We start from the raw sequence: 24,115 nt of genomic DNA on the forward strand, positions 1-24,115 counted from the left end.
AGTCATGAGGGAGTTTTTGGATAAGTCATTTCTTATAATGTTGATTTCTGAACGCAATAATACTGCCCTAAAATGGAAAACTGCAGTACCAGCAAAATTTTCGAAATTGAGATACGCCACCCATTGGGCTCGTGAACCACTAATACACAAGTTGCTGCAGTTTCAGAATGATTCTTCGATGCTTTCCACGAGTATTTGGGGTCCAGTATCTGCAAAATTTTGTTGAGAAATATGCCACCTATTCTCGTGAAACACAAAAGTTACTGCAGTTTCAGAATGATTCCTTGGTGAGGGGGATATATCTGCCAAATTTTAGAAAGTGAGATATGCCACCCATTGGGCTCGTGAAACGCTAATACACAAGTTACTGCAGTTTCAGAATGATTCTTCAGTGCTTTATTTAGAGGGTCCCATTTGCAGCATCTGCAAAATCAGTAGTAAGGCAGGGAAAACTGCATTATCTACCATTTTTCTCAGTTTTGTATTTTTGCAGATGCTGAAGTCTTTGCAAATGTAATATTTGTTCAAGTGTGTTTAGTCGAAAGAGGTATTCTTAAATCATGAACACAACCCCCAAATAATTTGTATATGTAGTTATAAAGTGGATTTACTTTTAAGTAGATTCTGTGTTGATATGGAATGCTTCCAATACTATTTATGGTTCATACATTTTTATCTTTTTTATTAATTCGTTAATTTATCTGTTTTTCTAATACCTGATCTCCTCTTTCTGTATTTCCTATTACCCTCTGTAATTTCTTTCAAATGAACACCATAATATTCTCTGAAAGCTTGAATTTCAAGTCAGTGGCCCCAATGGTGGGCTTGTTCCAAAAGAAGCAGGGTTCATCTTCTGAATAATGATAATAAATTGATTGTATTTTACATTAGAAATCCACAGTTACATCAATCAGTTGTATTATTTGTAAAAACAAAGACTTTTGAACACCTTCCTCCTCGTTAACGTAAACACTGAGGAGGAACACCTTTCAGGTGTTCGAAAGCCTTTGTTTTTATATTTTAAAAATATAATTTATTGGTGTAATTTTGGATTTTAATATACAACGGTTTATCACGACGTTATGAATTTCAATCGTTGATTGTATTACTCTTCTGTATGTTTGAAATGGCTTATTTAAAGCGTTTTAACTACACCAATTAAGTCATCTATGAACGAAGGCCAAGTTTGACTTGAATGAATTAATTTCTTATTTAATGAATAAATTATTATCCATACTCAAACCAAAATCAGCAACACCGTACATGCAGAAATATACTGTACAAACAAAGAGCATATGAGAAGAATTTCATTAAATTAAGTGTATGAATGCAGAATAACACAAAAGAAATGATAATTACCTTTAAGCAGTTTATATGTTAATATATTAGTCACTCTGATGATAATTATATGAAGTTCGCAAACATTTTTTTACGGACGTTCATTGAGATGATCTACCCAAGAAAAATTCATGACAATTTTGAGGCACCGTCGGTACCATGGTGCCCAGTTTGAGAATCACCGCTCTAGTAAGTACAGTAGATTACAGTTGAATGAACTGAATTTCCTGCGTGGCCAACGTATTGGTAGGAGTCTGGTTAGATGAAAACGGGAGTTCGGATACCGTAGATTTGTACAGTTTCTGCTGGTTACTAACTATATAAAGTCTTCACTGGATTACGTTGAAGTGGCCATTTTCAAATTCACTAGTTTGTGCAGGTCCCTTCGGCCCCTAGCTGCAACCTCTTTCACTCCTTTTGCTGTACCTCCGGTCGTATTCTCTTTCTTCCATTTTGCTTTCCTCAACCCTCTCCTTACAGTTGTTTCATAGTGCAAATGCGAGGTTTTCCCCTTGTTGCACCTTTCAAACCTTACTGTCAGTTTCCCTTTCAGCTCTCAGTGACCTCATATGTCCCAGCGCTTGGGCTTTGGCCTAAAATATATATATATATATATATATATATATATATATATATATATATATATATATATGTATATATATATATATATATATATATATATATATATATATGTATATATATATTGTTTATATATATATACACATAATATATATATATATATATATATATATATATATATATATATATATATTGTATATATTTTAGCATGGACTGTTACATCATGGTACATTCAGTTAATTTTCCCTCAAATATATTTTCGAAAATTAGATAAATTTGCCGGCGACCCGATTTTTCCTCACATAACCTACGACCTACATAATTCTATTCATGGTCCTTTATCTTCAGCAAAAGAAAGAAAAAACCACCATTTACGGGAGCTGGGAATCGTCGCCTTTAACCCTGCAATGAATGTAACATCAGGCACTGCTCTTGTCTCGTTGAATGGTGATTAGCTTATGTAACTAATGGCTTCGAACTGGTTGATGTAATGCCCCTATTCTTTGTCAAGTGTCATGACTGTTTCGTGACTTAGTGCCATAAGTGGTCTGTAGTTCGGTCAGAAGTTTGGATTGTTCTCTCTTAAAAATGGACTTCGGTGATTGTTGATTGTGGGAAAACTGTTTAGAATGTACATTGCTAATGTGTGCATTCTTGTTTGTTACCTTTTCGTAAGTTGTATTTTAATAGAAATCTGAAATCTTTCACATTCACGCTGGTAGTCAGCTCAGTGGTCTGGTTAAACTATTTTAATAATAATAATAATAATAATAATAACATTCACATTCACAATTGATCCCTGATCCATTTTTCCCGCCGAGAACTTCCAGATTCGCTGAACAGCAGAAGCACCAATATGCATTAAATGTGCCTCACTGTCGAACTCCTCAGTTCCAGAGGTCCTTTATCCCTCACACCGTTGGACTGTGGAACAGTCTCCCAGAGGATGAGGTGCAATTGGAACTTCAAAAGTTCAGGCGGATTTGCGATGCATTACTACCCTAATACCAATCTCCTTGCGTTTTAATAAATTTTTATCTATTTATTCATTTTTAACTTTTTCTTTTTAATTTATCTCTTCTTTCTTATTTCAATTACCTTCTTTATCTTTTTATATTCTTTGGAAGGTGAATTTCAAGTCGGTGGCCTCTTCTTGTTCCTGAACAGGGGTTATATTCTGAATAATAATGATAATAATTGAGGAAAAAGTGTCTAAAATTTACATTTCTTGTCTTACTTCTGGTCATTTTGTTTGTATTTTGATGAATGCACATACGATCAGTTATTAATATATATTATGGTATTTTGAGCTCAGACTTCTCCGCTTTTTCAAGTCAGTGGTCTCCCATTTTTATTTTTTTTAATTTTATTTTATTATTTTTTTTATTTTTTTTTACCAGGGAAGCTTATATTGATGCCCTTATCTCAGTTAAACAATCCTTATATGAACAAAGGCAGTTCGTTGAATACTATTCTGAATATTATTATTGATAATATTATTATTCAGAAAACAAACCCTATTTGTAACAAGGAACTGGAAATTCAAACTTCCAGAGAATATGGTGTTTATTTGAAAGACGTGACTGATGATGATATGAAAACAGATTTCTGGTTTATGTGCAAACCTTAGAGAGATAAACTGAAGGACACTTTTGAATTGAACTGAATATAGAATTTAGGCCAAAAGGAGCGCTGGGACTTTGAGGTCATTCAACGCTGAAACTTAAATTTACAGTAAGAAGGTCTGAAAGGTGTACCAGGAGGAAAACCTCAAAGCAGTTGCACTATGAATCAGTTGTTAGGAGAGGCTGGAAAGTAAGACGGAAGAAAGAGAATATGAAAAGGTAGTAAAAGGAACGGAAGGGGTTGCAGCTAGTGGCCAAAGGCACGCTGCAAAGAAATTGTGCAATGAGGTACTTTAGGGGGAAGGCTTTGAACTCATTCTCTTGGGAAGATTCTTGTTACGATCTTCTGCCTTGATTCTTGACGTTTTATGTCGATTTGTTTGACGTATTTATCTCTTTTTGCTTTCTTGCTTGAATATTTATTGTTTATAACATACTTTGGACTATAAGTCAGCTTAATAATGTCGACTCGACTCGCGCTGATAAGTATTTATGTATTTCACAAAGCACCTAGCTATCGACAATCATCGTTATTTATGCTCTGAGTTTTGAACCAAAGTTTATTAGAAATAAAGTTTCGAGTAAATTATTTGCACCTGATACTGTCGACGATGGAAAACGTAATTTTATTTTTCTCATTGAACACGATTTAAAGAAAACTACATCCCGATATATAAAAATTGAAAACCTCTGTTTTTAATTCAATACAAATTATTCATTGTGTGTGTGAAGATTTGAGAAACCTCTAAAAATAAAACATGAACTTTCATCAGTGTGAAAGTGGGTCAAAGAAAAAGTAAAGCTGAAGTTCGACTAAAAATACATAGTCGGAATTGAATTGGAATACCGTTATTAGGAGAAGCCATCTTTGCTGAACATTTTCCACTTTCACATAGATGAAAATTCTCGTTTTATATTTAGGGGTTTCTCAAAGAACCATAAAGAATAATAATTAATTAGGTCAAAGGATAAATCATTTTCAGTGAGAAAAAATGAAATTGCTTTTTGCAAAGTCGACGAGTATTGGAATATATTTAGGTTTATTTCAAAGGTTCCGACTAATTGAATGGTGGTTAAAATGCATTTGTTGGAACTTTGGATGATAAAATATTTAAGCTTCAAAGACCCAGTAAACTGAATTGGAATATAGCTGCAACCCCTTTCATTCCTTTGCTGTACCTCCGGTTCTCTCTTCCAAAGTGCCCAGTAAGTTTTCACTCCTGTTGCACCTTTCAGAACTGGAATATTATATTAGGGTCGATCAAACAGCCAGACCAAATAGGAGAACAGCAGTAAGGAATTGGAATTGGAATATAATATTTAGGCCAAAGGCCCAGTGAATTGGAATTGGAATATACTGTAACCAGTAAGTAATTGGAATATAATATTTAGGCCAAATAGGAGTTGGAATTGGAATCTAATATTTAGGTCAAAGGCCCGGTAAGGAATTGGAATATAATATTTAGGTCAAAGGCCCAGTAAGGAATTGGAATATAATATTTAGGTCAAAGGCCCAGTAAGGAATTGGAATATAATATTTAGGTCAAAGGCCCGGTAAGGAATTGGAATTGGAATATATTTAGGTCAAAGGCGGCCTTTGACCTAAATAGTATATTCAATAACAATTCCTTTACTGCTGCTCCCGTCCGGTTTGAATTTCTGTCTGGCTATAAAAAAAAGCTACTACGATCCCCCACCTTCTATCTAAATAGTAAATGGCGCGTAAACTAATTCGCCATTTAAACTCGTTTCGTACCATTAAGACAGTAACGTGATACGTTGACGAAACGCTCTCTCGCGATCAGTTGCGTGGGGCCGTTTAAACGCTTAGCTGCCCGTCGTCTCCTCCCCTTCTCGTGCTTGTACAGATGTTGGTTATCCGTTACCTAATCGCAGAAGCGGTTCTCCCTCTTTCTCTCTTCTCACCACCTTCTTTTCCCCTCTTTCTTTGCCGTTTGCTGCTGCTGCGATCTGCTCTCTCTCTCGTAGAGGCGTCATACGCATCCAAACCCCACCAGCAGCAGCGGGCTAATTTTATTCCCGCACGCACACACACATGGCATCCCGACAACCCCAACGGCTTCGAGTTTCGAAATACGCTCGCGGGGTGGACGCCACTCTCGTCTATTCAAAGAGACTAGACAGGATCGCCGGCCCCGGACCGAGCTTAACGGTGCGCGAGCTCGTTGAGTGGCCCCGTTCGCCCGCTTCGGAGTATCACGGGAAATGCGTGACTTGTTTTCAAATTTTTACGGTTTTCTTTCGCGCATTTGACTCCTGATTGTTTTAGAGTGAAGTTCGTCGCATGACGCTGTTTTCTTTCATGTTTATAAAGCTGGTAATGGAGTTATCTCACGGCGGTGGCACTAGCGGGCCCCGGAGCGAGCGTCAGGAGTGCCATTGATTGTCAGAGATGATGTTGGGATGCTGAGCGGCGGCGGGGGCACAGCACACACCAGCCGAGGGGAGAGACTCAGTAGAGATGTGAGGACAGTCAGTCTTGAGTCGAGTGGCGCAGACCGCGGTAGCAGGGTGTCGTGTCGCCCGAATGTCTACGTGAGGCAACGTGTGTTTGTGTGCGTGTCTGTGTGTGTCTGTCCTGTACAGTGTCTTCAGAACGCGCCATGGATGTATGAAATCAGTGCTCGAACACGCAGCTGTAGACTTCAATTGAATGAAGCCACTCTTCTTATACGTGTATAGTTAAGCTTTAATCTGGTTTTGATTTGTGCGTGTGTGTGTTCGTTTTCGCTGGGCCCTGAGAAAGGAGGCACTCGGTGCGTGACCTGGTCTGACCCACCCGCTTAAAGTTCTCTTCTCGTCTTCGCCCCGTCAGTTTTAAGCGGAGGAAAGTTAAAAAAAAAAAGGGGGGGAGAGGGGGAGAGATTATTATGCTCCCCCGATGCTCCGGTCCCATTCGCTACTATGTTGTCCAACACCTCTTCAGCGGCCGTTTCTTCTTCTTCTTCTTCTTCTCGATCTCCCTCTTCTTCTTCTTCCTCTTCTGCTGTGCGTGCTCTCACCCCACCGTGAAGAAGGGCCATGCTGTTAGCCACCTCTATGTCGGTTTCTTTGCACCGTACGCCATCTACACCATCGTCACCATTATCATTATCACCGATACCGCACGCTTGCACCGAAGCACTGTCGCTTCTTAGAAGCACGATCGCAGCAACGCAGGTCGCTTTTGCACCTTCATCACCATCACCATCACCGTCACGCCCTCACGCCCTCAGATATGTTTGGCTTCGGTAGTGTACGATCTCCTGGGCGGCTAGCCACGACGCCCCCAGGACCTGCACCGCCCACGCCCATAGGGCACCCGTACTGTCCCTTCAGGTGAGCTTTTCCAGGTCTTCGTGATTCGTTACGTCATGTCGTGTGTGTGTTAATGTTTTTTTATTTTTATGTCATGTTCTTATTTAAATTTAATTTCCAGGCTAGTTGAATATTATTGGAGTTTGGTGATGTATACGGTTAATGCATATATGTATTGATTTCTGATATATATGTAATATATATGTGTGTGTATTTATATATATATATATTATTATATATATATATAGTCTGTATACTGTATATATAGTTTGTACTTATTTGGTGATATATATACACATTGTTTTTATAAATATTTGGTAAGTACTTTACATTGTAGTAGTAAACATTACAAATTTATAGTATATGTAAGCTTTTCGACATTTGTAAATGCATATATTCATCGACATTTACTATATAATATATAATATATAAATATATATATATATATATATATATACATTATACTATATAATATATATATATATATATATATATATATATATATATATATATATATATATATATATATATGTATATACATATACTTATATACATACATGCGTACAATCCCGCGCTGCACATTAGAACACACAATCACAGAAGCGCTGCAATACAGCACGTTCTGTCGATGCCTTTGGATTGTGTGGGCGGTCGCATTATTGGTCGTTGATAGAAGGTAATTTTTGCGATCAGCCAGAAGTCTCTCTCTCTCTCTCTCTCTCTCTCTCTCTCTCTCTCTCTCTCTCTCTCTCTCTCTCTCTCTCTCTCTCTCTCTCCTTTTGAGAATGGGCAGTATCTGTCTCGCCAATTGAAGCCGATTCATGGTGGCGCCAGCAAGCATATTGAAAGCTCTGTAGGACGAGGTTCATCTGTTTTGCAAGGAGGGCTTTGCTTTGCTTATTCTGAGTTGCTTGTGTTATCGCGCTGAAAAAAAAAAAATCGGCATCGTGAGATATCCATTAAAGTTATTATCGCAATTTTTTTTTTATAACGAGTCTTCTCACCTTTAAGCTTCCGTATATTGTATGAACACTTTAACTCTTTTGTTATTATTATTATTATTATTATTATTATTATTATTATTATTATTATTCAGAAGATAAACCCATATTCATGTGGAAGGGTTCCGTTGACTTGAAATTCAAGCTTCTAAAGACCACAATGTTAATTGAAAAGAAGTAACAGAAAATAATAAGATAATAGACAAGAAGAGATCGGTTATTGCTAAAGAATAAGAGATAAGCCAATAAATCAATAGACAGATGTATTAAAATATGAACGAATGATTAAAATACGCGGTGAATTGTTCTAGGGTAGAAATGCATCCTTCCTTGAACTTTTGAGATTCACTTCAGTGACGCCTTTATATTTTGTCTTTTCTGTAATGTCATTTATCGTTTTCCCTGTTTCTTCATATTTATAATTTAATTCATTTTCGTTCCACGCCATGAGTGAGATTATTGTGGTCTTTTTCAGTTTTCTGTAAAAGAAAACTATTGAGATGTCTTTGTCTGTCCTTCCAGACTTTTTTCTGTCCACCCTCACATCTTAAAAACTACTGAGGCTAGAGGGCTGCAAATTGCTATGTTGATCATCCGCCCTCCAATCATCAAACATACCAAATTGCAGCCCTCTGGCCTCAGTAGTTTTTGTTTTATTTGAGGTTGAAATTATCCATAATCGTACTTCTGACAACGATATAGGATAGGCCACGACCGGGTCGTGGTTAAAGTTTCATGGGCCGCGGTTCATACAGCATTATACCGAGACCACCGAAAGATAGATCTATTTTCGGTGGCCTTGATTATGCGCTGTAGCGGCTGTACGGAAAACTCGATTGCGCCGAAGAAACTTCGGCGCATTTTCTCTTTGGGGCGGGGGGGTCATTGGTGTTATTATTTTCAAAATGCGGAGAATGTTAAAATTAATGTTTGTAATTGTCTATGATTTTAGTCATTGTCTTCAAAATGCGAAGATTATTGAAATTAATGTTTGTATTTTTATGATTTTAGTCATCGATTATTGTCTTCAAAATGATTTTTGTTTGTAATTATCTATGATTTTGGTCATTGATGTCACTGTCTTCGAAATGCGGAGACTCTTGAAATTAATGTTTGCAATTATCTATGATTTTGGTCATTGATGTCATTGTCTTCAAAATGCGGAGATTATTGAAATTAATGTTTGTAATTATCTATGATTTTGGTCATTGATGTCAATGTCTTCAAAATGCGGAGATTTTGAAATTAATGATAGGGTTTATATATAACAGATATCAGTACTGTCTTAAAATGGAGAACTGCTTGTATCTGCAAAATTTTCGAAATTGAAATATGCCACTTATTGGGCTCATGAAACGCTAATACACAAGTCACTGCAGTTTCAGAATGATTCTTCATTGCTTTCCACGAGTAATTAGGGGGTCCATTTTGCAGTATCTGCAAAATCAGTAGTAGGGCAAGGGAGTATCTACCATTCTTCTCAGTTTTGTATTTTTGTAGATACTGTAGTCTTCCATTTTAGGGCAGAATAGTTAGGTCGATCTTTATAATAAAATCAGTTATAATTTTGTATATATCCCCGTCCGGGAATATTGCCGTCATTGCACCTCACGTGGTGCACTGTAGGCATTACTTATGGGTCTTTGCAGCGTTCCTTCGGCCCCTAGCTACAACCTCTCATTTCTTTTATTGTACCTCCGTTCATATTCTTTTTCTTCCATCTGACTTCCCACCCTCTCCTAACAATTGTTTCCTAGTGCAACTGCTTTGAGGTTTTCCTCCTGTTACACCTGTCAAACCTCCTTCACTGTCAATTTCCGTTTCAGCGTTGAATGACATGATAGGTCCCAGTACATGGCTTGTCCTAAATTCTGATTCTATTCTCTTCTATAATTTTGTATATAGGTTTCTTCAGTATCGACGAACCTCGCTTTTGGAACAAGTTTTTCCTAGTATAGACTCTAGTCTAGAGTAAGATATCGGGACGCGGTTATCAAATTACATCGCCATGGGATGACCATTTAGGCGGAGATGCGTTTAAATGTCCTATCGCCACCCTCCCCTCCCCCCGTGAGTCACACGCGGCGGTTGTTGTGACGTCATGGTCGCGGTTTTGAAATCCTGACTGTGTCTGTCCTCGGAAGACAGCGGCGGAGAAAGGAATCCTCCACCGGCCTTGTCCCGGCGGGCGGTTTCTGAACGTGTTTAGTTCGTGTTTTGTTCAGATCTCGACTCTTTTGGAACTTGTTGCAGAAGATGATGATGATCGCGAAGGAAACCGTTATTTTGTTGAATACTAATCTAAGATCGTTGGTGGACGTGACGTGCTCTCTCTCTCTCTCTCTCTCTCTCTCTCTCTCTCTCTCTCTCTCTCTCTCTCTGCGTTCAAGAATCGGGAATCTCGACGCTCTTGAAACTCTTGGAGAGTAGAATGGTGACCGTATTCGTCTCTCCTTGTATTGTAGATCCTTATTTTGAATAATAATCAAACATCGCTGATGGAAGCTCTTTTTCTCTCTCTCTCTGTTTTAAATTTTTGTAATATTTAATCTATTATTTTTTCATGCTTTCTTTTTGGGGTGCTTTACTCTCTCTCTCTCTCTCTCTCTCTCTCTCTCTCTGAGACTTTTAAATTTCTGTACATATTTAATTTATTATATCTGTCAAGCCTTTCTTTCTGTGACGTTATTCTCTCTCTCTCTCTCTCTGAGCCTGTTTTAAATTTATGTAATATTTAATCTATTATTATTTTCATGCCCGACTCTGGGATGCTTTACTCTCTCTCTCTCTCTCTCTCTCTCTCTCTCTCTCTCTCTCTTTCTAAGACTGTTTTAAATTTTTGTACCTGTTTAATATATTATTTTTTTCATGCCCTTCTGTCTGGGATCTTACACACACACACACACACACACACTCTCTCTCTCTCTCTCTCTCTCTCTCTCTCTGAGACAGCTTTAAATTCTTGTGCCTATTTAATTTATTATTTTTTTCAATGCTTTTTTAGAACTTTTGTACCTATTCAATCTTTAATTTCTTTCATGCCTTTCTCTCTCTCTCTCTCTCTCTCTCTCTCTCTCTCTCTCTCTCTCTCTCTCTCTCTCTCGTCCAGGAATCAGGGCCAGGGAGGAAGCGTGTCGAAGCTTGTCTCTAAGACAAAGGAATGGCTAATGAAAAAACCGTTACCATAAGGGCCATATCCCACGATGAGTCTGGGATGGCGGCGGTCGGTGGATTGTTTCATTGGAGGTGGGGATACAAGATACGGTCTGGCTGTGGGGGATACAGTTTGGCGTGGGGAGACTGTCTAACGGAGGATACAATTTGGCGTTGGGATACAGTATAACGTGGAGGGCGCAATTTGGCGTGGGGATGCAGTCTAACGTGGGGGATACAGGCTAACGTGCAGGATACAATTTGGCGTGGGGATACAGGCTAACGTGCAGGATACAATTTGGCGTGGGGATACAGTTTGGCGTATGGGGATACAGTTTAATGTGGAGGATACTATTTGGCGTGGGGATACAGTCCAACGTGGAGGATACAATTTGATGTGGGGATACAGTCTAACGTTGAGGCTACTGTGTGGCAAGGGTGGATACAGTGTGGTTCTGGGGATACAGTTTGGCACATTTCGTTACATTCTGATTGTGGGGGGATACAGTCTGTGGTAAGTGGTTCAGATTGGCTTTGGGGGATACACTTTGGCGATGGGGGATACATTATGGCGGCGGGGGATGTACGTTCCGTCAGTGGGGAAGACAACTTGCCATTGGGAGAGTACAATCTGGCGGTTGGGATACAGTTCGACGGTCGGGATACAATCTGGCTGTGGGGATACAACAGCCTTTCGGTGAATTGCTTCTCAAGATGACTAAAGGAGAGAGGAGCGCCTTTGTTCGGTCAGTTCCTTTGTCTTCGTCTTACTTGTCGAAGGTGTGAGGGATCATGGTAATTCTTTTTATCATTTTAAATTATATATATATATATATAACTTCCTGATAATCTCATTCCCTAGAGGGGTATTGCCGTCAGTGCACCTCATGCGGTGCACTGTAGGCATTACTAAAGGTTCGTTGCAATGTCCCTTTGTCCCTTACTACCTGCAACCCTTTTCATTCCTATAACTGCACCTCCGTTCATATTCTCTTTCTTCCATCTTACTTTCCTCAACCCTCTCATAACAAGTTGTTTCCATAGCGCAACTGCAAAAGGTTTTCCTCCTGTTACACCTTTCAAACCTTTTTACTTTCAAGTATCCCTTTCACCGCTGAATGACCTCGCAGGTCCTAGCGCTGGGCTTTTGGCCTAAGTTTTATATTACATATTATGATCCTGAAAAATTTTTCTCTTCTCGAAATCTTGGAATTTTTTTAGTAACATAGTTGAGGTCTCTTTGTCTGCGATTGTAGTTGATATTAATCTGCTATTTAAAAAGGCGATATTATTCTCAGATTTTGCAAACATTCAGCAAAATGATTGAAACATACTTCTTCATTATCCGTTACTTTCATTTATTCCCTTAAATAATGTGTAATTACATGTTCTTCATATACAGTATAAAACATTTCGCTATGCTTAATTAACTATGCATAGTTCTTGAAACAACTGACATGGGATACTTTTTGTTCATGTTCCCATCGTTTTAATAATTCAAAAGTTCAGGCGGAGTTGCAATGCATCACTACCCTCAAACAGTTCAACTGGTATTTCACTAATTTATTTATATTTTTTATCTATTTATTCAATAATTCATTAGTTTATTTTTTTCTTTTCTAATAGTTGATCTTTGTATGTTTCCTAACATCTTTAACTTCTTTCAAATGGACACCTTATTCTCAAATGGAGTTCAACCATATTCTCTGATGAAGAGTTAGAGGAATTTATTTCTGGTGATCCCATATTTCTCGCTATAATGGGGATTTATATTCTGATTAATAAAATAATAAATAGGAAGCTGTTAATCATTGATAGTAAAACTAATAATAATTTACAGGGGTTTATATTCTGATTAATAATAATAATATTATATAATAATTTATATATATATATATATATATATATATATATATATATATATATATATATATATATATATATATATTTCATCGTTTTCACATTATCAGTAGTGGAAGTGTGCGGTTGGATGGATTTGAAGTACCGAGTATCTCAGCATATTTCCAAAATGAGAATTTTTACGAAAATATTCTAGGTAATAACTGAACTACACATATGAGTAAATAGTTATAAGGATAGTTTTCCTGTCTTTGATATAACTGAATCATGTAAAAAGTGTATTTTTGGCGAGGCGTCACAAATCCTAAAACTTGTCTGTGAATATGCGCACATTGGTAATCTAAAGATTTTTATACTCTTTAGTATTTAGATATGAGCTTTTAACATAATTTCTTTAGGTTCTGTATGTATTATTAAGCCCAGCATAACCGCCCGCACGCCCACGTACAGGGAGATAGTTTCTCTCCTTGAACGGAAATAACTTTTTTTTTTTTTTTTTTTTTTTTTTGTAAATTGCACCAAGTTCCTAGAAACGTGATTATCCAGTTGGAATTAATTATAGTGGGCAGTGGCGTCAGTGCACCTCTCGCGGTGCACTGTAGGCATTATTTAAGGTTCTTTGCAGCGTCCCTTCGGCTCTTAGCTGCAGCCCCTTTCATTCCTTTTACTGTGCCTCCGTTCATATTCTCTTTCTTCCATCTTTCCTCCCACTCTCCTAACAGCTGTTGCATATTGCAACTGCGAGGTTTTCCCCTCTGTTACACCTTAAATACCTTTTTTTTATTCCTCTCAATTTCCATTTCAGCGCTGAATGACCTCATAAGGTCCCAGTGCTTGGCCTTTCTCCTATACTTCATATTCAATTTCCATGACCTTTTAAAATTACGTTTAGTTTTAGTCATGACGTCTGTTGTATAATTTTAACGTCTCGTTTCATATCGTAATGTGAATTGTCTTCTCAATAACTTCCCGGAATAGAATTTAATACGAACCTGATGTATTTTGTTTTATTTGTAGACTAATTTGACAGTGTACCGTTAGGACCAGCGTTATTACTTCTAAGAAGTGGCTTCTATTTATAGTATTTTGGCCAGCCATTTCAAGGCTCGCCCCGAAACTTAATATAACTTGGAGTGTCTTGCTTTGACGTAACATATCCTATACATACAGTATATATAGATGGCATGCTTATTATAACCCATTATTCCTCGTCAGAATGTAAAGTTTTTTTTTTTTTTTTTTTTTTTTTTCTGGGTTTGATGTCGTCCATCTGATCCTAATTTGAAAAGCTGCGACGCAATTCTAGCGTCACTTAACCCCCGAATAGGGTTATAATTCGATCGTGAGTGACACGCGGGATATAAATATGGCGTTTGAGTCAGGGAAATATGTTTTTGAAGTTTCATTTTTCCTGTTTGATGATGGCCGTGCCTTGAGTTTTTTTTTTTTTTTTTTTTTTTTGGGGAGTCTAGCTGCGACCCCTTTCGTTCCTTTTACTATACCTCCTTTCATGTTCTCTTTCTTCCATTTTACTCTCCGCCCTCTCCTAACAATTGATTCATAGTGCAGCTGCGAGGTTTACACCTTTCAAACCTTTTATTATCAATGTCCATTTCAGCGCTGAATGACCTCATAGGTCCCAGTGCTTGGCCTTTGGCCTAAATTCTATATTCCATTTAATTCAGTTTCAAGAGAAAGGTGAGTGAAAGCGGACTGAGGTTGTTTTTGTAGCTGTAATTTTGAGTTACTTTTAAAATTGAATTATTCGTGCAAACTTTGATTTACCACTCAAAATTCAAATGCCTAAGGAGATATCTTGTTTTAGAATTTAATTTAGGTCGAGGTATTTTCCTTATTACAAACAGAAACAATACGTCTTTCCTATCATAAACTAAATTGTATAATTTTATTTATTTTCCCTACTCCGTTTTTTCAGGTTCTGTTCCCGAAAAATTACCAGACGCTCGTAGGCCTCATTGGCTAATATTTTTGCAATTTAGATTGACCTCACTACTGGCATCATTGTGAAGCCTTAGGCCTAAAATATGTTGAATATCCTACATTCTCATTCCATTCTTTTATTATAGGCCTCTGGCTAACTTTCTCACCTGGATCGGGGAATCGAACACCTGCTCGTGAATTGTATATACACTCGTTTCCGCAGAACACCTGGCTATTCAGGAACGGAGATAGCTTTCGTTTGGCACTTTAATACCCACACGTTACTACCACATGGGCATTACTGTTGCTGCCCTAACCTCCGCCTCTCGTTACCTTGATTTTCGGATCTAGGGGCCTTCTGATATCAAAGGCTTGGCTGTGGCCGGACGAACATTGGATTTTATTTTATTTCTAATTTTTTTTTTTTTTTGGCCATGAAGGCTTACCAAAAGCCAATTGGTGCTTACGAAGAATATGTGGATGTTGAAAAAGAAATGTGCAGGTCGAAAAAAATGTTGCTTTTTTCGAATGAACACCATAATACTCTTTGGAAGCTTGAATTTCAGGTCAATGGCCCCTTTGGTGGGCTTGTACCATATGAATAGGGTCCATCTTCTGCGTAATAATAATAAATGAAACAAGATTAACTCATTTTAGGGTAAAATTCCTAATTAAGATAGAAACTATTGAGGCACAGTGGAATTTTCGTCTACGATAATCTCAGTTGGCGTAGCCAGTAGCATTTCGGTTAGCGAGAGTCATCCTGAGTGCTTTCGTTGCTTGCAAGCGAATTGGAATGTGATTGAGACAGATTGTGGAGTGAGTGTGAGAGACCGCATCAAAGGGAGGAACGGTGTGTTCAATTAAGAGAGAGAGAGAGAGAGAGAGACTTTCAGTATTAAAGCCTCAATCGACGTTTGCAAAATCTATGTACTAACAAGCCTGGAAGGGAACTAAAGCTGTATGGTAACGTGTAATTACACACAAACACACACACACACACAAACAGAGAGAGAGAGAAAAAAAGCAAAGTAACATCCACTGATTGCTTAGGAACCACAGAGGTGCTCTTAAAAGTTTTGTCATTACGAAAACATCTCCAGCATTCAGCCTGTCACAGGCAGTCTATGATTCAAAGGTCAAGAGGCATGTGCAGTCAGACGTCATTGGGGAGATACAGATCGATGTTCAGTTGCGCTCAGGATGAATTTATTATTATTATTATTATTATTATTATTATTATTATTATTATTATTATTATTATTAAAAAGATGCTTATATTAGCATGAGGATGAATGCTACAGTTTTGGAAAAATTTGTACAGTGCCGGAAGGAGGCTTCGTTTACCGTATGCAGATGAAATTTATATTAAAAAATACTCATAGCGGCATGAATCTTGAAATAGAGAAACGAATCCACTTATGTATTTAAAAATAAAGCTATGTATTTAATAGAAATATTTAAAAATAAAGCTGTGTATTTAGTAAAGTAAAAATAAAGCTATTTAATAAAAATATTTAAAATAAACCTATGTATTTAGTAAAGTAAAAATAAAGTTATGTATTTAGAAATGAAGCTATGTGTTTAAGAAAAATATTTAAAAAAAATTTGTATTTAAAAATAAAGTTCTCTGTTTAGATTTATTTTTTAGTCTTGCACATACATAACGAAATTCATATTCTTTGAATGTATTTACCCAAATCAGTTATTATCATTAGTGTTCAGCTTTCAAGAATCTTTCAAAACCACTTTTTAAAAATACAGTGCAACACGTGGATGGATGAACGAGTGGTATTATGGGATGGTGAATGAAGTGCGGAATATTTCAATGATTTTGTTAGATAGTTGATGTAATACAATACTGTGAAATCAAAACTTAAAATTTTCTCTGAGGATTTAAATCAATTTCATCTAGAGCCCTCTTCAATATTTTTATTTTATTTTATTTTATTTTTTATTTTTTTTTTTGTCGGGGTATTCTCCTGAGATGTAATCGAATACCGGGACCTTTTAATATCTTAAAACTAACCATAGTTTTCTTAAAAATAATCTCATTATTTTTCTCACACCCAAATTATTTAAGTGGCACATTTGACCTAACTTTACCTAACTTAGCTTAACATAACCTAACCTAACATAACCAAGGGGCATGACAAAAAAAAAAAAAAAAAGGGGCTGGTGCAATACTAGCATACATCTTTTGTCAAAGCCGTGTTTGGTACCGACCCGTCCAGGATTTTAAAAAGAAAGTCAGTAAAAAATTACCTCACCCTTTTCTTTATTGTTTATTATACTGTTTGCAGAGCTCTTCTGCGATATTGCCTTTTTTTTTTTTTTTATCTATGCAGGTACTTTTAAATTGAAGTCTTTTTGTCAGGCAACAGTTTCAAAGTTTTTTGAAAAGTCCAAAAATTTTTGTCTGAAAAATTTTTATTTTTATCAGGAAAAAATCCGAAAAAATTTTTGGTCAATTTTTTTTTTTTTTAATTTTTTTTTTTTTTTCAGAAAAAAATTAATTATTTTGTCAGAACAAAAAATCCTAACATTTTTTTTTAAAAAATTTTTTATCAGAAAAAATCTTGTTTTTTTATCAGAAAAAATCCTAAATATTTTGTCATAAAAATCCGAACTTTTTCAAAAAAAAATTCCGACATTTTTGTCAGGAAATTTTTTTTTTTTTTTTTTTTTTTTTTTGTGTCAGAAAAAATCCTAATTTTGCCAGAAAAAATTTCTTTCCAGAAAAATCCGAAATTTTTGTCAGAACAAAAATATCCGAAATTTACCGAGTTACAAAACGGATTGAAAAAGATCCCTGACATCGAATGCTTTACGTAAGGCCACACCATACTTTCTGCCCCGCTACCCGTGGCATCTGCTTTGGAAGGAAGGCTCGTCGTGTAGCGCAGTTTTATGTAGTGTAGTTTACGCGATGCCCATTTGATTGCTAGTGCAGCTGCCGCCGCCGCCCGTAGTGGAAAGGAAGGAGAAACATTTTACGTCAGTTGACGCTGTTCATTTGGAGATATTTACTTAGACGTTTGATGGCTAGGTAGAATGTCTTGGAGCGGGGAAGGAGTTTTTATATTTAAGAGCTCAGTTACTCAACAGAGGGGGAGCTTATTTAGAGGGTCTCCGTTTTTCAAGGTTTGTTTACGAGCCCCGAGGGCTGGAAATTGTTTTTGTTAGTTGCCTTTGATAGAGGTGATGGTGGTAGATAGTTCTTTGATGGAGATGTTAGATAGTTCTTTCTTATTGTCTTTGTGAATGGTATGTTGGCGTACACATGACCTGTTACCAGGTCAGTTAAAGGTACTTGTAATGAATGGTGAGAGCTTCCTAACGAAACTAGCAGTGATTTTCTCTCTCTCTCTCTCTCTCTCTCTCTCTCTCTCTCTCTCTCTCTCTCTCTCTCTGCACATGGCCTGTTACCAAATCAGTTTAAAGGTACTTATGCTAATAGTTGATCTCTCTCTCTCTCTCTCTCTCTCTCTCTCTGCAATGCTGCCAGTTTAACAAAGCTGCTAGTAGTGATTCTCTCTCTCTCTCTCTCTCTCTCTCTCTCTCTCTCTCTCTCTCTCTCTCTCTCTCTCTCTCTCTCTCCACATGGCCTCTTATGAAGTCAGTTCAAAGATATGCGAATAGTTAGAGCTGCCTAACAAAACTACTAGTGATCTCTCTCTCTCTCTCTCTCTCTCTCTCTCTCTCTCTCTCTCTCTCTCTGAGTGCATCAGGAGACCTCTTTCTCGTTCCATTTGCCCTTCAAGATGACGGATTAATCTCATAATGCTTTCGAGGTGCTTTGAGCGAGCCATAATGCACCCCAGTCCTTGACAGTATGAGAACTCTTACTGTAGTGGTGTCTGTCATTGGTATTTATGTCTATATTTAATATTTTGCCGATATCGTCTTTCTCTCTCCTGGTCGCTGTTGGTGTCCCTTGAGTGAATCTGTAGTTTTGGGGGTCTCTCTCTCTCTCTCTCTCTCTCTCTCTCTCTCTCTCTCTCTCTCTCTCTCTCTCTCACACACACATATACGTATATAACTTGTAATTCTAATAGCCACAATGCCCTCTTAACTTCTCGAATATGTGTCTGGTAAAAGTGACCAGTAGATTCTACGTATATAACTTGTCGACTCGTGTCTTCTATTTTATGCCTGCCTGCCCAGTTTTTCAGTTCTCTCTCTCTCTCTCTCTCTCTCTCTCTCTCTCTCTCTCTCTCTCTCTCCATGTGTATAACTCATCTATTCCTGTCTTCTATTCTACTCCTACTTGCCATTTTTTCAGTTATCCATTTCTCTTATAATTCCTACGTACTTCTACAGTACCTTTCTACTCTGCCCTGTACATTTTGACAGAAGCTCTCTCATCCCATCCGCCTGTTTACAAACTCCTGTCGTGGGCTCTTGACAGTAGAGAATTTTTCAGAGCATCGTTATGCAAGGGCTTACGTAAGTCCGGCTTGTATAATGTATCGTTCTGGAGGACTTCAAGGCCGCTTCAGAGATCTGCTTGCAGTGACTTTGTTTGTGACATATCCTTCTGCGCATTTGGTCAACATGTTTTGCTGAATGTTAGAAGAAGTCTCTCTCTCTCTCTCTCTCTCTCTCTCTCTCTCTCTCTCTCTCTCTCTCTCTCTCTCTCTCTGGTTCGTTTTGTCAACATATTTTGCTAAATGTTAGAACTCTCTCTCCGCATTTTGTCAACATTTTTCTTAATGTTAGGAGTCTCTCTCTCTCTCTCTCTCTCTCTCTCTCTCTCTCTCTCTCTCTCTCTCTCTCTGACATAGCACACTGGCGAGAATTTATTATCTGAATTTTATATTGGAGTCTGATAGAGCGGTTTAATTTTCGTTCCCTGACAGTATTTCTGTAAAAATCAATCAAATGCAACCTCTGGTTATAATTTCGGTTAATTTGTTGTACAGATCGTATCGATTGCCCCTTGAGATAGATGTGACGTTGTATAAAACACACACACACACAGATGCACCCAAACCCAGGTTACACAATTACCAGAGAAAGTCTATTTTGAACCTTTTACTCACTCGCATCGAAGTCCTCTTTTTTTCAAATTCCTGTTGCCCAGTTTTCTCAAGCAACGAGCGAGCGAGCGAGCGAGCGAGCGGCAGTTGTCCTCAGAAGATCATCACGTGATCAACCGAAGTATTCGTCTTTAGGTGCAAAGGGACTAAGGGCAGGCTTTCTGGGGGATTTTGTTTACCCTGGCAGAGCGAAACCCTGCCGGTCGGTCCTCGCATAAACACTAGGGTGTGGGAGATTAGCCCAGATCTGCGATTTAGACTCCCGGAGGATGGTGGCTGATGCTACATCTCTGTTCTGATGTCTCGCTTTTAAACGTTCTAAGGATTAGCGTTTGTTTTCCACGATAGATGGTCGATGTCTCGATTTCAAACGCCCCTCGGATTAGCTTTTGTTTTCCGCGATAGATGTTCTGATGTCTCGATTTCAAACGCGCCGAGGATTAGCTTTTGTTTCCCGCGATAGACGTCCTGTTTCAAACCGTGGAAAAAGGTTTTAATTTTTTAAAAAGGGAAAGGGAGTGTAGTATTATTCTGAGGGATATTAAAATCTCTAATATTTTTAGTTTATATGCTTTTGCTTTCATGTTCTCTGTTCGTTCATGATTGCAAATAGGATTTTCAAGCGCTTGTTTTTGTCGTGTGCTGGTGCAAGGGTCAAAGGGAAGAGTTTTAATTATATATATTTTTTTGTTTATTTTGAAATTAGATGTATCTGTTATCGTATTACAGCAAGTTGTAAGTTGTCTATACATATGTTTTTGTTTATTTTGAAATTAGATGTATTTGTTATCGTGTTAACGCAAGTTGTAAGTTGTCTATACATATGTTGTTGTTTATTTTGAAATTAGATGTATTTGTTATCGTATTAAAGCAAGTTGTAAGTTGTCAATCTGACATTATATGGGGGGAAATCAAGATCAGTTGATTGAAAAAGGTGAGGGCTAGTTGACAGGCATCACATTGAATTTAATATTATTTTTGAGAGGTTAAGAACAGGTCATTTATGTTTTAAAAGAATAACTGGTTTAACAGGTGCTACGGATGTTTAATTTCATCTTGATAAAGACAGATCTGGCAAGCCTATTTACCTATGTAAATATATCGACTAAATTCTTTTTTTTTTTTTTTTTTTTTTTTTTTTTTTTTTTTATTTTTTTTTTTTGAGAGGTTAAGAACACTTGGTATTAATAATTTAAAAGAGTAAAATGCTTTAACTGATCCTGTGGTTGCTTGATTTCTTAATCAAGATAGAGCTTGTTTGTTTTCTTACTTTTTTGTGAAAGGTTAAAAGCATTTGGTATTAACAAAGAAGTAAATAGTTTAACAGGTGCTGTGGATGTTAAATTTCTTCTTCAATAAAGATAGGCATGGCGAACCTATTCAACTATGTAATTATATCTGCTAAATTCTGCTTTTTTTGAGAGAGAGGTTAAGAACAATTGTTATTAATATATTAAAAGAGTATAATGGTTTGTTAGGTCCTATGGATGCTTAATCCCTTCATAGTAAAGATAGGCCTGGCAAATGTAATTTAACTGTGTAGATATATCTGATAAATTCTGTTTGCTTGCTTTATTTTGTGGAGAGGTTAAGGACAGTTTGTATTAATAGGTTAAAGGAGTAAAATGGGTTAACAGGTGTTATGGATGTTTAATCTCATCTTAATAAAAATTTACATGTGTAAATGTCTAATAAATTCTGCTTGTTTTCCCTTTTTTTCTGAGAGGTTAAGAACAGTTTGTATTAATAGTTTAAAAGGCTAGAATTGTTTAACAGGTCCTGTTGGTATTTAATTTCTCCTTGATAAAGATAGGCCTGGCAAGTGTATTTAACCAAGCTAAAGAAATACTAAATCCTGCTTGTTTTAATTTTTTCTCTGAGAGTGTATTTACCAAGTTAAAGAAACAGTTTGTATTAATAGGTTAAATGAATAGTTTAACATTGTTTAACAGGTCCTGTTGGTATTTAATTTTCCTTGATAAAGATAGGCCTGGCAAGTGTGCTTTAACTAAGTAAGCAAATACTAAACCCTGCTTGTGTTTTTTATTTTTTTAGAGGCTAAAAACACCTGCTATTAATCATTCAAAACAGCAAAATGGTTTAACAGGCGATGTGTTTGTTTAATTCCTTCTTCATATTAATCTACTAAATTCTGCTCTGGGTTTGTCTAGTGGGGGAAGGCCTGAGTCATCCCAACGCGCCAAGCATCGTTTGAGACTTAGAGATGAACATCTCCCGTCACTCCTTAATTTGGACAAAGTGCAACTGGGGTTTTCTGTTGTATTTGATGACCTGGTCTCGTTTAAAGCATTCTCCGCTTTTGATGTGTAAGCTTGTTGCGTCTAATAATAATAATAATAATGAAACCAGACGACCTTGTAACGAGGATATATAATTAAGAGAATTAAAAGCCACATTAGTGTTACAAATATTTATGTACAAAGTTAAAATTGTACATAAATATTTTTTTAACACGACTGTGGCTTTAATTCTTAATAATAATAATAATAATAATAATAATAATAGTAATTACGTTTGCGTCTTGGAAAGTTTTGAAGGCCTCAAAGAAGGGATGCAAGACTTAATAATAATAATAATTATGATAATGATAATAATAATAATTAATGATGATAATAATTACGTTGGATCTTGGAAAGTTTTAAATACCTTCAGAGATACAAAAGGACTAATAATAATAATAATAATAATAATAATGATAATAATTACATTATGTCTTGGCAACTTACAAAGACCTCACAAAGATACCAAAAGAATTAATAATAATAATAATAATAATAATAATTAAGTTGGATGCTGGAAAGTTCTAAGAGACGTCGCAGAGACACAAGCAGACCTCGTTGTTTACAGCAGCGTCTGAGTCACAGCCCGGCTCCGTTCAGCTCTCCTCGTCGTCGGGGCAATAAAGCTAATTACTTTTCCTTTTGTCCCGCCAGTTCTCGAGAGCGCTTTTATTTTTTTTTTTTTTTTTTTTTTTTTTTTTTTTTACTTTTTTTTTTGCTTTTATTTTTTTCTTATCAAATGACATTTTCATTTATTTGGTAAAGGAGGCTGGTGAGTGTATTTTTTTTTTTTTTTTTTTCTGTAAAAAGAAAACTATTGTGCCGGCTTTGTCTGTCCGTCCGCACTTTCCTGTCCGCCCTCAGATCTTAAAAACTACTGGGGCTAGAGGGCTGCAAATTGGTATGTTGATCATCCACCTTCCAATCATCAGACACACCAAATTGCAGCCCTCTAGCCTCAGTAGTTTTTATTTTATTCAAGGTTAAAGTTAGCTATAATCGTGCTTCTGGCAACGATACAGGAGAGGCCACCACCGGTCCGTGGTTAAAGTTTCATGGGCCGCGGCTCGTACAGCATTATACCGAGACCACTAAAATATATTTTCGGTGGCTTTGATTATATGCCGTAGCGGCTGTACAGGAAACTCGATTGCGCCGAAGAAACTTCGACGCAGTTTTTACTTATTTCAGTGTTGCTTTTTATTGGTAACTTGATTTTTTACTTATTAAATGTCAATTTTTATTTTGGTAAAGGAGTTCGTTTGATTTTACTTATCAAATGTCATTTTTATTTATTTGGTAAAGGAAGTCGTTGAATTTTTTTATTAAATATCCTTTTTATTTATTTGGCAAAGAAGGTCGTTGGATTTTTATTGAATGTAATTTTTATTTATTTGGTAAAAGAGTTCGTTGGATTTTACTTATCAAATGTTATTTTTATTTATTTGGTAAAGGAAGTCGTTGAATTTTTATTAAATATCCTTTTTATTTATTTGGTAAAGGAGGTCGTTGGATTTTTATTAAATATCCTTTTTATTTATTTGGCAAAGGAGGTCGTTGGATTTTTATTAAATATACTTTTTATTTATTTGGTAAAGGAGTGCATAGGTTTTTTCGTATTAAATGTAATTTTTATTTATTTGGCAAATGAGGCCATTGGATTTTTCATATTAAATATCGTCTGCATTTATTTGGTAAAGGAGGTCATTGGATTTTCCATATTAAATGTCATTTTCATTTATTTGGTAAAAAGGTCATTGCTTTTCCTTATTAAATATCGTTTTCATTTGGTAAAGGAGGATGTTCGTTGTCCATCATATGTCAAAAACTCCTTTGTATCACTCCCGCACATTTATCAACTGCTACGATGCCGACTGATACTCTCTCGAAAAAAGAAATGGGAAAAGGGGCTTATGCCGCATCCATTGTCCAAATTGCACCATTGCGCTGTGTGTGTG

The 24,115-nt window shown here is 36.7% G+C and overlaps 1 protein-coding gene across 1 annotated transcript in view; it reads left to right on the forward strand.

The window, feature by feature from the left end:
• Positions 1-6,630: 6,630 nt before the first annotated feature.
• Positions 6,631-24,115, forward strand: part of LOC136831177 (CDK5 regulatory subunit-associated protein 2-like) — a 151,988-nt gene continuing 134,503 nt past the window's right edge. The window contains 1 exon segment of the mRNA XM_067091133.1: positions 6,631-6,881. Within this exon segment, the coding sequence (XP_066947234.1) occupies positions 6,781-6,881 (101 nt within the window). The 5' untranslated portion in view covers positions 6,631-6,780.

The sequence above is a fragment of the Macrobrachium rosenbergii genome, chromosome 48 (assembly GCF_040412425.1).
Source record: "Macrobrachium rosenbergii isolate ZJJX-2024 chromosome 48, ASM4041242v1, whole genome shotgun sequence".
NCBI lineage: Eukaryota > Metazoa > Arthropoda > Malacostraca > Decapoda > Palaemonidae > Macrobrachium > Macrobrachium rosenbergii.